General features: G+C 36.7%; 1 protein-coding gene across 2 annotated transcripts in view; it reads right to left on the reverse strand.

Moving 5' to 3' along the window:
• The window catches only part of LOC150098729 (complement factor H-like), a 601,741-nt gene that overhangs the window by 344,059 nt on the left and 244,397 nt on the right, over nucleotides 1–13,285 (reverse strand). For both annotated transcript variants that reach the window (XM_090405340.1, XM_090405339.1), the window contains exon 10: nucleotides 12,691–12,870. In XM_090405340.1, the coding sequence (XP_090261466.1) occupies nucleotides 12,691–12,870 (180 nt within the window). The remainder of the gene's footprint in view (nucleotides 1–12,690; nucleotides 12,871–13,285) is intronic.

Consider the following 13,285-nt stretch of genomic DNA (forward strand, 5'->3'; position numbering starts at 1 on the left):
TAATAAGAACAGCAAAAACAATGTCATCAAAGATGAACATGGAAAATTACTAATAGAATCTGAGGATATATTAATGGAATGGAAGAATTGTTTTGAAAATCTCTATAATGGCGACGAACCTGATGGTGATATCGGCAAAGAAAATCAAAAGGAAGATAATCAATATCTTCCTTTTGATTTTCTAGGACCCCTCCCCAATAATGCGAGAAGAATTTGATAAAGCACTGTCTGAAATGAGTAAGGGAAAAAGTCGGTGTAGACAATATTCCTATAGAACTGCTACAAAATCTAGGTGATGAGACAAAAACCTTACTCCATCAATTAATAGCCCAAATCTATGATATAGGAGAAATACCAAAGGAGTTTATGAAATCAACCATAATACTAATACCAAAAAAAGAATAATGCTAATAAGTGCAGCTAATTTAGAACAATAGCTTTAATCCTACATGTTAGCAAAATTCTGTTAAAAATTATTCAAAATAGAATTTATTCAAAAATAGATTGTCTACTGGATGAAGACCAATTTGGATTCAGAAAGAATAAAGGAACAAGAGAGGCAATACTCTGTTTAAGAACAATAATAGAAAGAAGATTAGACCTGAGTCAAAATACTTACATTTGCTTCCTTGATTTAGAGAAAGTGTTTGATAAAGTAAACCAGCAAATACTCCTAAATTGTCTAACTAATATTGGCATAGATTTAAGGGATAGGAAAATAATTTATCAAATTTACAAAAATCAAAATGGACAGATTAAAATCAATGATAAGGAGAAGATAATAAATATAAGGAGTGGAGTAAGACAAGGATGTATACTTTCACCACTTTTATTTAATTTATATATTGAAAAGGCCATTCAGGAAACTAAAGATAAAATAAATAGTGGCATAAAGATAAATGGTGAGCAAGTCATGTGTATAAGATTTGCTGATGACATAGCCCTTGTAGCAGAAAACAGAAGAACGTTAAAAACAATGCTAGAATTAATAAATAATAACCTTGAAAATTACAAAATGAAAATCAACACAGATAAGACTAAAAGCATTGTTACAGGCAAAATCCCTATCAATACAGAGCATATAGACATCAGCGGGGAACAAATAAAACAAGTGAAAAGCTTTAAATATTTAGGAAGCCTAATAACAGAAGATGGCAGAACAAGAGAAGACATAAGATCAAGAATAAACAATGCAAAAGCCCAATTCTCTAAGATGAAAAGCATTTTAACAGGAAACCTTAACCTACAATTGAAAAAAAAATTAGTAAAGACATTGATATGGAGCATTGCACTGTATGGATGAGAAACCTGGATTCTAGGCAGAGAAGATGTAAGAAGATTGGAGGCTTTTGAAATGTGGTGCTGGCACTGCATGAACAAAATAAAATGGACAGAAAAAAAATCAAACCAACTAGTCCTGAGAGAGATAAACAAAACAAGAACTCTGATTAAATCAATCAAAATTAGAAGGGACAGGTGGTTTGGACATATACTTCGACATGATAGACTTGTGAAAAGAATAACTGAAGGCAAAATAGAGGGGAAAAGAAGAAGAGGCAGACCAAAAGGAAAAGCTTTCTTGACCAAGTCAAAGACAGCACAGGTTTGAGGAGTTACCAGGAGGTTAAGAAGAAAGCCAATGACAGAGCAGAATGGAGGAAATTGCTGCTGAGCTACCAGTCCCAAGACTGATGCAACTAATGATGATGATTATTCAAGAAAAGTGTAACTACCAGAACGGCAGTCACATTTCTTTGTGGTAAATAATGCCAGGAGGTCAGATTTTATCTTTGGGTGCTGTTGAAAAGTGCTAGATGGGTAAGAAACAGGTGGAAGCACAGATAAACAAATATTTTATCCAGTGGTTTTTGCAATAGACCAGAATGCCCATTTACCACTTGAACAGGAAACAAGTTCTGCATTTAGTCCTTTCAGAGTCAGATTTGGATTTGCATTGTAAGAAAAGAATGAGGCTTGAGTTCTTGTCTTAAACCGCTTGCAGCAAGATGAATTTTTCTCTTCAACTGCCATTTAGTGTCTTATTGTTAAACCACAGTTTGGATAATGGGCAGGAATTTTGACTGGGTCTGGCTCTCACGGATGAGACCTCAATAAAGGTAGAAACCTGTCTGGGTAGTAGTCCTCTCATAATGCACAGCATTCTACATGTTTGAAACAAAGTGTGCTTGGCATTATAGGATCAAAAATGTCCATTGATGTGAAGCCATTAGCTTCTATATACAAGTAACCCAGTTGTGAAGATATGTCTTGCACACAATTTATTTGCTTCTTACATTTGGGTAAAAGATTAAACAAGAATATAATTTCCTGGCAAGTTTAATATAGTTTATAACCAACTGAAAAACTTTCTCTCATCCAGAGTATTTTAATAATAAGGTGATACACCATTTTACTACTTGTATATCAGGTCCACATTAATTCAACCATGGTATCTCTTCTTGGTGGATGGCTGTTCATTTGAAGCAGTCAGGTGTTAGATCAAGGCCAGTAAGACTAAATATACAGTTGATTGTTGCTATAGACCAGGAGGCCCCACAGATGATCTGGAAGACATGCATCATCAAATTGGTACAATGAGTGCATAGTTGAAGTTCCCCCATAATAATCACTCGACCTGCACTCATTGGTGCAGATACCTGCACTCATTGGTACAATGAGTGCAGGTCAAGTGATTATTATGGGGGAAACTTCAACTATGGAGATATAGACTGCAAGGAAGAAAGATCACATACCACGAGAGAAATGAAAATGGAATGGAGGGGACTAGGCAAATCAGAGTATTGGGCTTGGTCATAGGATCAGAAGAGCTATTCATAACAAAGGTGGCCACATTGCTTCTGATTGGCAAAAGCGATCAGGCAGTCTTGACTTGGAAGATTGTAACATTAGAAATATTCTGTCAAGAAGGGGGGTATATGTGGAACTATAAGGCAGATGATATGTCAAGCTTAGGAGGAAGCTTAAATCTGTGCCATGGCATAAAACACAGCAAGGGAAGGATGTTAGGAGTGCATGGGAGATAGTTAAGAGGCATCTAGGGGATGCAACATTAAATTGCATACCTAAGGTAAGGAGGGTTAATCAGGCAGGAGTTGGATGGATGAGTAATATCACTAAGCATGAGCTGCAAAAGAAGAAAATGATGTGGAGGGTATATAAGGAAAAAGGTGACCAGCAAACTCATGAACAGTACAAGACTCAGGCAAGAAAAGTGACCAGTAGGGTGGTAAGGAAGGCAAAATCAGATTGTGAGAGGAAATTAGCTGAGCAACCCAGGTAATCTTGTTGGTTCCTGAAGAGCTCTTTCTTTACATGGCAAGTAAGAGAGGGAATGACTATGGAAGATTAACTTTAATGAGTGCTGATAGTCACGAGGTGAAAGAAGTAGATAAAATAGTTGAGTTACTGAGTGACCATTTTGCAAGGGTATATTTGGAGAATGGCAGTGGCAGCAAATAAAGGCAATAAAATGAGGTAAGAAGACCTTGAGAAAGAGAAGATCATATGAAAAGGATTCCAAGTTTGATAACCTTTGGCATGGGATATCAGACCTGACAGTAGAATAGATCCCGTCTGTTTTTTTTTTATGTTGGGCCCATATACGAGAGGTTGGCTGGTCAACCTATAGTATGTTAGTAAAGTATATGGATGGTGAGTTGGGAAAGGAGAAACTTGTTTACATTTGATTTAAAAGCCTGTATGTTGTATTCCTTGGGAAATACATCAGGGGGAAGGCTGTTCCACAGTACCGCAGTAACAGGGATGAAGGAGGAGGAAAAGAAACTTGGCCTGTGGGTTTCAAGGTGTACTGTGAAAGGATGTTGGGCGGCAGCTGTACGTGTTACAATGGGCTTAGTACAGAGTGGGGGAATTATTGATGCTGTTTCAGATGAACATTTCCCATGGAAATATTTATAGAATATACAGATTGCAGAGACCAAGCATCTATGTGAAAGTGAGGGGAGCGAGTTGTTGAGAGATGGGTCATTTATCAGTCTAATTGCTCTTCTCTGTATTGAGTTAAGCATTTTGAAGGAGCTTTTAGGAGCCCCACTCCAAATGTGAGAGCAGTATTCAATAGCTGGACAGATTTGTGATTTGTATAATGTTAACAGCTGTTTAGAGATAAAGTAGCGAAATAAGACTGAACTGGGTTTTACTAGCGTTGAAGTTGACAAGGTTATCTGAGTCCCATTGGAGGATGGCTTGGAGGTTGGAATTAAGGGCAGTGGTGGTTGATGTTCTGTGGGTTGAAGTGAGTTGTGTAGAGTAGGATTTGTCAAATGAAAGGGAGGAGTGTAATGTGTAGTCATCTGCAAAGCTGTGTATTGGATTAGAGGTCAACTGAAGTTGGTCTTTGATATATAGAAGAAAGAGGGTCGGTGAAAGAACTGAAACTCGTGGGACCCCAGCATTAGTTGGATGGTGAGAGGATAGGGAGCCGTCCACCATCCCACATAGTGTGCATCCAGACAGGAAGCTGGCAATCCATCTGCAGAAGTCCTGTGGCAGTCCAAATGATGGAACTTTGCTTAATAAGCCTTTGTGCCAGACTCGGTCAAAGGCTTTAGAGATATGAAGTGCAACTACTTGGGATTCACTGAATTTCTCCATGGCATTTGTCCAGTGATTAGTGATGCATGAGAGTAGATATCCTGTTGAACGGCTTCGACGGAATCCGTACTAGTGGTCACTTAATAGCCGGGTACCTTCAAGGTAGATTAGGAGTTGAGAGTTGATGGTTTTCTCTATTACTTTGGATAGGACTGAAGTGAGTAAGATAAAGCGGTAGTTAGATGGTAGTGATTTGTCACCCTTTTTAGTAATGGGTTGAATACAGGCCAGTTTCCAGGCTTTGGGATATATACTAGTGGAGTAAGACAGTGTGTAGAGATGGCATAAGATTAGGAGTCCTGGTGCACAGACCTTCAGGACAATTGGAGGAATGCCGTCAGGGCCAAGAGACTTTTTTGTCTTTAATTTAGACAGCAGGTTTATGATATCTTTTTGGCAAAAGGATACAGGGGGCATTGTATGTTCGGCAGTTGGAATGAATAGGGGGCATTTGCCATTGTCAGTTATGTGTGCATTGGGGCAAAGTGTGATGCCAGGAGGTTAGCTTCACTATGGGTGATGTTACAATTGAGCCATCTGGGTATGATAGAGGTGGGAATAGTGTAGGACAAAAGTTACGGCTAATTGCCTTGGCAAGAGACCAAAAGGCTGCTATTTGGATAGGCTGCAAGCTTCCTGCTTTTTGTCTGTTCAAGTTCTGTTTTAGAAGCATTGATAATTTCCTTGCATCTGTTCCAGGCTTCAGTATAGGCATTGAATGAGGATGGGGTTCTTGATTTGAGCCAGTTGTGGTATGCCTGATTTTTCATTTGTACAGCCTTGGCACATCTTTTGGAGAACCAGTATTTAGTTAGGGGACGGCTGTTCTAGGTAGTGTGGGGAATGTATGTTTTCATGCCAGTGAGGATTACTTTGGTGATATGTTCAGTGCATATGTTTGGACTGGAAGACTGGAAACAATAGTCCAACCATGGGAATGAAGCATAGTTGTCTTGGACTCTGTCCCATTTGGAACTGTTATAATGCCAAACTAATCTTGTGTGAGAGTGACTGTGTAAGCATTATTGCATGTGGAGGTGATGAGCACTAGGTTGTGGTCAGAATTACCCAGGGGGGCTCACTACATTCACTGCATATTTGGAGGGAGTCATTAGTAAGGAAGAGATCTAGGGTATTTAGGGAGTGGTTCGGGTTATCTGGTATTCTGGGTGCGTTTTGAACAATTTGTGTACGGTCATTAGTGATGGCAAATTTTTCAGCATCTCTGTCTGCAAGATCTGTATAACTGTAAGAGGAAAGCCAAATGGTGTTATGGACGTTGAAATCACCCAAGAGAATGATTTCACTGTTAGGAGAGTGGGACTGGAGAAAATCAACTTTTAAGGAGAGGAAATGAAAGAGTTCAGAGTGATTGGTAGTATTAGGAGAGCAACAGAGACAGCAGATGAATTTGAGTGAGTGGGGAGGGATATCTTCAGCCAAAGAAGGTCGAAGTTGGGCGATTCTAGGTTAGATGCTCTCTGGCAGGGTATGTCAGGACAGATATATGCACAGATGTCACCCTTGGGTCGAAAGGAGTTAAATAGTGTATAGTTAGGGAGATTGAGATGAATAGTGCTGGGGGAAGGTGAGAGTTGAGTTTCTGTTAAAAAGAGTAGGTGGGGTTTGGTGGACTGCAGATGGTAGTGGACGTCATTAAGGTTGGAGTTGAGGCCACGGATGTTGGTGAAGTGGATACCAAGGTTCTGTGAGACATGGATTTGACTGCAAGAGTCTTGCACATTTCCTATGCAGTGCCTGCGTACTGGTGTCCTTCGTGTTTACTAGTGGCATCACTTGGTTTTGCACTAGTTTGGTTTGTTTGTAGTCTATCATCCAACTGTTGTCTCCATTGGCATTTTTCTTCTAGTTGTCTTTGGAGTTGGCATCTTTGTTCTCTCTGGGCAAAGATTAAATCAGGTCGAGCAAGTATGCGTGACTAGGGGCAAGTGTCCTTTAGCTTGTTGTTTATCACCATTATAAATTTGGATATGTTTGTTGGTGTGTCGCAGGTCACTTTCATGAGATGTGGAAAGTTCATTCTGTCCTTTCTTTTGTTTATGGGTCCAAAATGATGGCATTTGATGATAATTCTGGGATCGAAATTGCATTCTTCTGCTAGTTTGCTGACATCTTCTTTTAAGGATTTAAATGGGTTTCATGGAAAATATAATAGGGAAATTTGAAGTGAGATGTTGTTGTAGAGAGTGATTGTGGTGGTTTGGTGAAAAGCAGTTTATCAGCTTTGGGTGGCTGTAGTTGGCGATGCATATCACCAACTACAGCCACCTGATACTGGAAATTAAAACTCCTGAAGTTAGTGAAGACAATCTAGAAGTTTTTTTTTAATTGTGGGGAATTCCAAGGTTTTATTCATTTTTCTCTGTTTTTTTGCAATTTTTGTAGTAATTTTGATGTTTTTAGAGATTTTTTCCATTTTTTGTGAGAGTTTTTTTAACTGCAATAATTCTGGGATTTTTTGTATTGTTGGTCATATTTATAAGTAAAAAAATGGGAAATTGATGGGAAATGCAGCAGAGAGTGATGGACTCAGGGATCCTTCATCCCCTTCCTCAGAGGTGTAACCAGACTTCAATCCAAGTATGGCCTTGAACAATGCCTCCCTGCAGCTGCTTACTCAGACATCCTTAGGCACAACCCACCAAAGTAAGTAGACCAGGAGTATTCACTAGTTGACTGGTGGAGTTACCATCATGTTCAGTCCCATGTACTTCCTGGCAACTGGTGAAAAAATTCCCTTTTCTTCCAAAACGAAAAGGGAAGTTAATTATTGATCCATCTCTCACAGACTCTCTAGTCTCACAGATGGTCAGTTTCTGTTGCACACATGGAAGCATCTGTTTAGGAACTTACTTTAATTAAAATTAAAATAAAATTTGACATTTTGATTTTTATATCAAAGTACAGTAAATAGAGCCTCAGTAGCTCAGTTGGTATAGATGAAGCCCTTTGGTCAGAGAGGCCTAGGTTCAATTCCCGTCCATGATGTGTTGAACTTATCTGGTCTCTTTCAACTAAAGGTGAGATATCTGGTCTCATACGGAGGTGAAGGGATTTTTTTTTCCTGGAAATTCAGGTTTTTCATCCCTCAGAACAAGCAAACCAGCCCTGTGAACACACACTTCTACAGACAAAAGTACCCCTCCCCCCAACATCAGGCTCTGCAACAAGTCAGTTGGGTTCATGTGCATCATGTAAAAAGGCCAACCCCAAATAGATGGGAAAAGGAACAAGAGGAAGAAGAAGAAGAAGAAGAAGAAAGAAGATACAATAAATACAGGCTACACTGGCACATACTATTGTGTGTTGAGAATAACTGCAATAACTGCTTCATCAACCATTGTCCATACCTTGTCCTCTGGTGAAAACAATTTTAAAAATAAATAAATAAATAAAATAAAATAAAATAAAAATATAAATGAATAAATAAATAAAATAAAATAAGATAAAATAAAATAAAATAAAATAAAAAATATAAATAAATAAATAAAATAAGACATAATTATCTTAGTACAACTACATCAGCAGTATCTGTTTCTTAAAGTTATTATTATTATTATTATCCAGGCCTCCATAGAGTCAAAAGACTCATTGTGGTTACTTTAAATTTCTGTTAGCTGACTGAAAGTTTCTCTTTTATTTTTTATTTATTTATTTTTTTTTGGTATTCACTGCAGATAATTCTTCTTTTCCAGATGTTATGTGGGTCATACATGAGTCATCCAATTCCTTGGGATTTTCAGGCAATCATTTTTGTTGAGATTTGGTTGTTTGATGAGCATTTCACATTTTTATTCTAATTAAAGTAAGTTCTTAAACACGGTAGTGTGCCTCCATAGTTGTTTATAATGATTGAGATCTAACAAATTACACTTTCTTTTTAAGTTTGAATACTGAATTTTTTTTTTTTAAATCTTGCATTTAAGGACTGCACTTCAGGTCCATTTTTGTCCAAAGCTTAAACAAACTTTTTCATGAGATATATGCTATAGTGGCAGAAATATTTTTTTGGTCCAAGGGGGCCTACATTTTATGTTCTTTCTTCCTATACAATATTTTGGAGAAGGCTATATGTTCTTGACATAAATTTCTATGTCATGTGCTACTGAGCTACAGCAACAGAGCAGTTCTAATAGCAGTTCTTGTACCTGATTACTTTTTATTCTAATGGGAGAGTTCATGCATGTGATTACTCCATTACATGCAAGTACCATTTTTAAAAGTTTCTGTCAATTATTGCATTAACATTCAATAAAATTAACTGAGATTTGTTCTGGAAGAACTGACATGCAAATGCTAACGTTTCCAAATGTGGACTTCCTTCATTTCTCTGAAACACTATTACTGCTGTAAGAAATTTGATGTCTCAGAAGTTCAGTTAGTAATTTGGTAAATCAATTCTTTGTCTTAAAATAAGAAACTAATATTTCTATTTCTAAAAACAGAAATTTTCATCTTGGAAGTGAATAATTTTCACTGCTGAAGATAAGATTACAGCTCAAATTATTGTGTAAATACAATCAAATATCTAACAAAATTGTTTGATTTCTTTTGTTTAATCGGATGAGGTTTATTGATAACTTTAAAATTTGGGTAAGATACCAAATATTTTGTTTTGCACAGATAATCAAGATTACTTAAACAAGTAACAGCCTGTGACACAATCTCTCTTTCTCTTTTTTTTTCAATTCACTGGCACAATCCCAGAATTGACAGATTGGCCTTTTTCACAAATCCGCTGAATCAATAAACTTTATTATTATTACTATTATTATTCCAAGACTCTATGGAGTTAAAACTCATCTAGGAGGTCCATTTGTCACACACACACACACACACACACACACACACACACACACACACACACACACACACACACACACACACACACACACACACACACAGCTCATCATACCACATCTTAAACACACTCAAATTCTCTACAGACACCTACACCTCTCGGGCAAGGCATTCCAATCATTCACAGCTCTGCATGAAAAAAACCTGTTTTTTTTTTCATGCAGGCTATATGTCACTCCCCTGCTCACATCCTCCTTATACAGCTTCCAGGGATGACATCTGGTTTTCCCCTGATCTTCCACTATTTTCTGTAAAACCTCTCCAACACTGATCCTATAACAACCCCTTACTAACTTGTAGGTCTATATCATATCACCCATCTTCCTCCTATCCACCAGACTCTGTAAATTGCATCTTCTCAACCTTTCCTCACATTCGACATTCCAGGGATCAGAAACTACCTTAGTCAGTCACCTCTGGACTCTTTCCAACATATCTTTGTCCTTTTGTAAACCACGTGACCAATTCTGCATGCAGTAGTCCATGTGTCGACTAATCAAAGCCCTATACAATGGAACAAGACTCACCTTACTTCTACAAGTTAGTGTCCTATATATATACTTATAGCACACCACACATTTCATGAAATGACTGAAATCAAAACTGAATTCCTGCGTGGAGAAAGCTGCTGGTTACTATACTAAGCTCTAATTTCAACGAATTTGTAAATAAACTTAAACAAAAAATCTCGGACACTAATAACACTGCAAGCACACAACCTTTACAGCAACTCTTACGCATGAACACACACTTATACACTATTAATTCACTAATACTTATACACTAATAATGTATTAATACACTAGCTGAAACAGGAGCCCTCTTTTCACATGGCTACTTTTTCTCATGACACTCTTTATAAGACACTCTATATACGATGTTTAGAAATAATAAAGAGTCTACTTATTTCAGTACCCAATTTTACACACTAAGCAGTTCAAGTAGGCAGAACTTAAGGAACAATTCCATTTCATCTATTCAAAGGATATCATCAAATGCCATATGGTCACTCCATTCCTTGGTCATGTGGCACAAATTTTCACCAAGTGGTCCTGTTGTATGCCCTTCTGGAGGCTTCAACTCTCTGAAGATCAATCACTTCAGACACACACACACCATCCATCCATCTCATTGAGGTTATGCCCCTTCCTCTTTTTCCTGGACCTTTACCTTCTATTGCTGTTTTGAGAAGTCCTGCTTCCTTCCTTTCAATGTGCCCAAATATTTCAGCTTTCTTCTTTCAATATCTTTAAGAAGCCTTAAAGTTCCACCAATCCTTTCTAGCACCCATTCATTTGACTGCCTTTCAGTATATGATATCCTAAACAGCCTTCTGTAACATAAGACCACTCTCAAAAGTGACTGCCCTTTAACTGTCAGACTTCATTAGGTTCCCAGTATCACATTCATAAGTCACTGTTGGAAAAGCAACTGCCTCCAGAATTGTCAACTTTGTTCTTGTGCACAAAGTTCCTTAATGTGCAATGGACAACTTAAATCCTTTCATCACTTGATAATGATTTGCTATCCACATAGGTAGCAAAAGGTTCCTCATCCATGAGCACTGCAGTATTATATGGTGAGATGAACATAGTACTTCTAAGTACTTAGTTTCTAAACTAAGTACTTAGACGTTTAAAGTTTTGAAACATTACACATATATATATATATATATATATATATATACACAGTAAAATCCTGTTTTTACGTTCCTGCAATTTACGTTTTCCTGCCATTTACGTCATTTTCTGTTGGTCCCGTCTTAAGGCCTATTCTCACGATATATTGTTTTCCCGCGATTAACATCTTGACGTGTACGTTATTTCCCGTGATTTGCGTTTTTTTCTCCGGTGGCAATACTGATTTTCAAATCAATTTCTGCGGAAATCTGCACATTTCTGTTCTCAGGTGCTATTGCTTTCGGCTGTAGTTTCGTTTCCACCATCGTGGTGACTTGCGCGCATGCAGCAGTACTGTAGTGATGAGTGATACCGTGATTTTTCAATTACAGTACGAATTGATAACGCAGAATTTCTGCGACGTAATTTAGCGTGTCAATATTGCTTTGCGGTGGTGGATTATCCATGTTAGTAACACGGAGAAGAAAGACAGAAAACATATTTCGGTAGAAGAAAAGATGGCAATTCTGCAATGTGTAAATTGTCATGCCGGAACACGTGTGCATTTAGCATAAGATCTTGGACTTTCCGTGTCCACTTTGAACACGATAGTAAAAAAAAAAAAAAGGTCAAGCATTGAACTCAATGCAAAGCAAACTGGTGCTAAGTCAAAAAAAAACAACAAAAACGAAAAGCAAAAACAATCAACAATTAAAGATTTTTTTAAATAAATGAATGTAAGTACATTGTAAATTCATTTATTTTCAGTTATTAAATTTTGTAATCTAGTATGTAGACTCCCATACTAGCAGTAAGTCATCTTTTAGCCTTTTTTTAATGTTTTTTTACATTTCCTGCCATTTACACTTTCCTGCTATTTGCACTTTTTTCCATCAGTCCCCCTGAAAAGTGTAAAAAAGGGGTTTTACTGTATATGTATTCTTGATCTTCTACTCAGTTGAAATGATGACCTATTCGTTAATATGTATAACATCTATAACATCTTTTTTTTTTTTGTTTGCCTGTAATTCTCAGTTTTTTGTAACTTCAATTTTTTATTACTGTGTTCTACCTTTACTGGATACCTGAAGAAGGCTGTAAAAGGCTGAAACTAGTTGTATCATTATCATTAAAATTTAATATTTCATCTCGATTTAAAGTCATTTAAAATTTATTCTTTAAAAAAAAAAAATATATATATATATATATATATATATATATATATATATAATGTCTGAAAAAAATCCCTTATTTGATAAAATTTTTTGAATTAAAATTTTGGGTTTAGCACTTTGAAATACAATTAGAATCAATGAAAACAATTTTGGTTACAAAATGTAACCAAAATTGTTTTTGGTTACATTTTGATTTTATGACACGACAAATGTTGCTGCACAATTCAATTACAGCATGGTGCTGTGTAAATAATAAATAGATAGTAATAACTTTAATAGAGAGAGAGAGAGAGAGAGAGAGAAAGAAAATGAGAATAAATTAGATGTACTTTGCATAAAAAAGTTCTCTTTTCACTGTAAATGACTTTTTTTTTACTCACTATCTATGCAAACAGGTACTTTTCCTTGCCAACTGCCTTTATTGCAAACCACAGTATCATTTTCAACAAGATAGAATCCTTTATTACATGTATAAGTAACAGGTAGACCATGCTTCCAGTTTGTTAATGGAGTCTTGACTTTTCCATTCATTACATCAGGAGGTGGAATTTTACAGTCAGCTTTAAACAAACCAACAAATAAATAAATTAGTGTTTATTTTTTTTTTAATATTGAAAATAACACTTCTTTAAGAAAAGAAATTCAACAAGGGGAAAAATTCTAAAGAAAACTATATAATCAGCCTAATAATATTAAAATTACAGTTGACCCTTGAAGAACGTGGGTTTGAACGGCATGGTTCCATTTTTAGTACATTATTATTAATACAAATCCATAGAGTCTTGATACTGGCTAACCTCTCAATACCAACTGAGCAGTTAGTATTATTATTATTACGGGAAACTCCAAGGAGTCGATAGACTCATCAAGGGAGGCCTTAACATCAAGTCAAGAACAACTATTCGACATTCACACAGTATCTATCATACCTCGCCTTGAACTCATTCACAGTCATGGCACCCACAACAGACTCTG

This window comes from Typopeltis vanoorti, chromosome 15, assembly GCF_054136105.1.
Source record: "Typopeltis vanoorti isolate ZY-2024b chromosome 15, IOZ_Tvanoo_1.0, whole genome shotgun sequence".
NCBI lineage: Eukaryota > Metazoa > Arthropoda > Arachnida > Uropygi > Thelyphonidae > Typopeltis > Typopeltis vanoorti.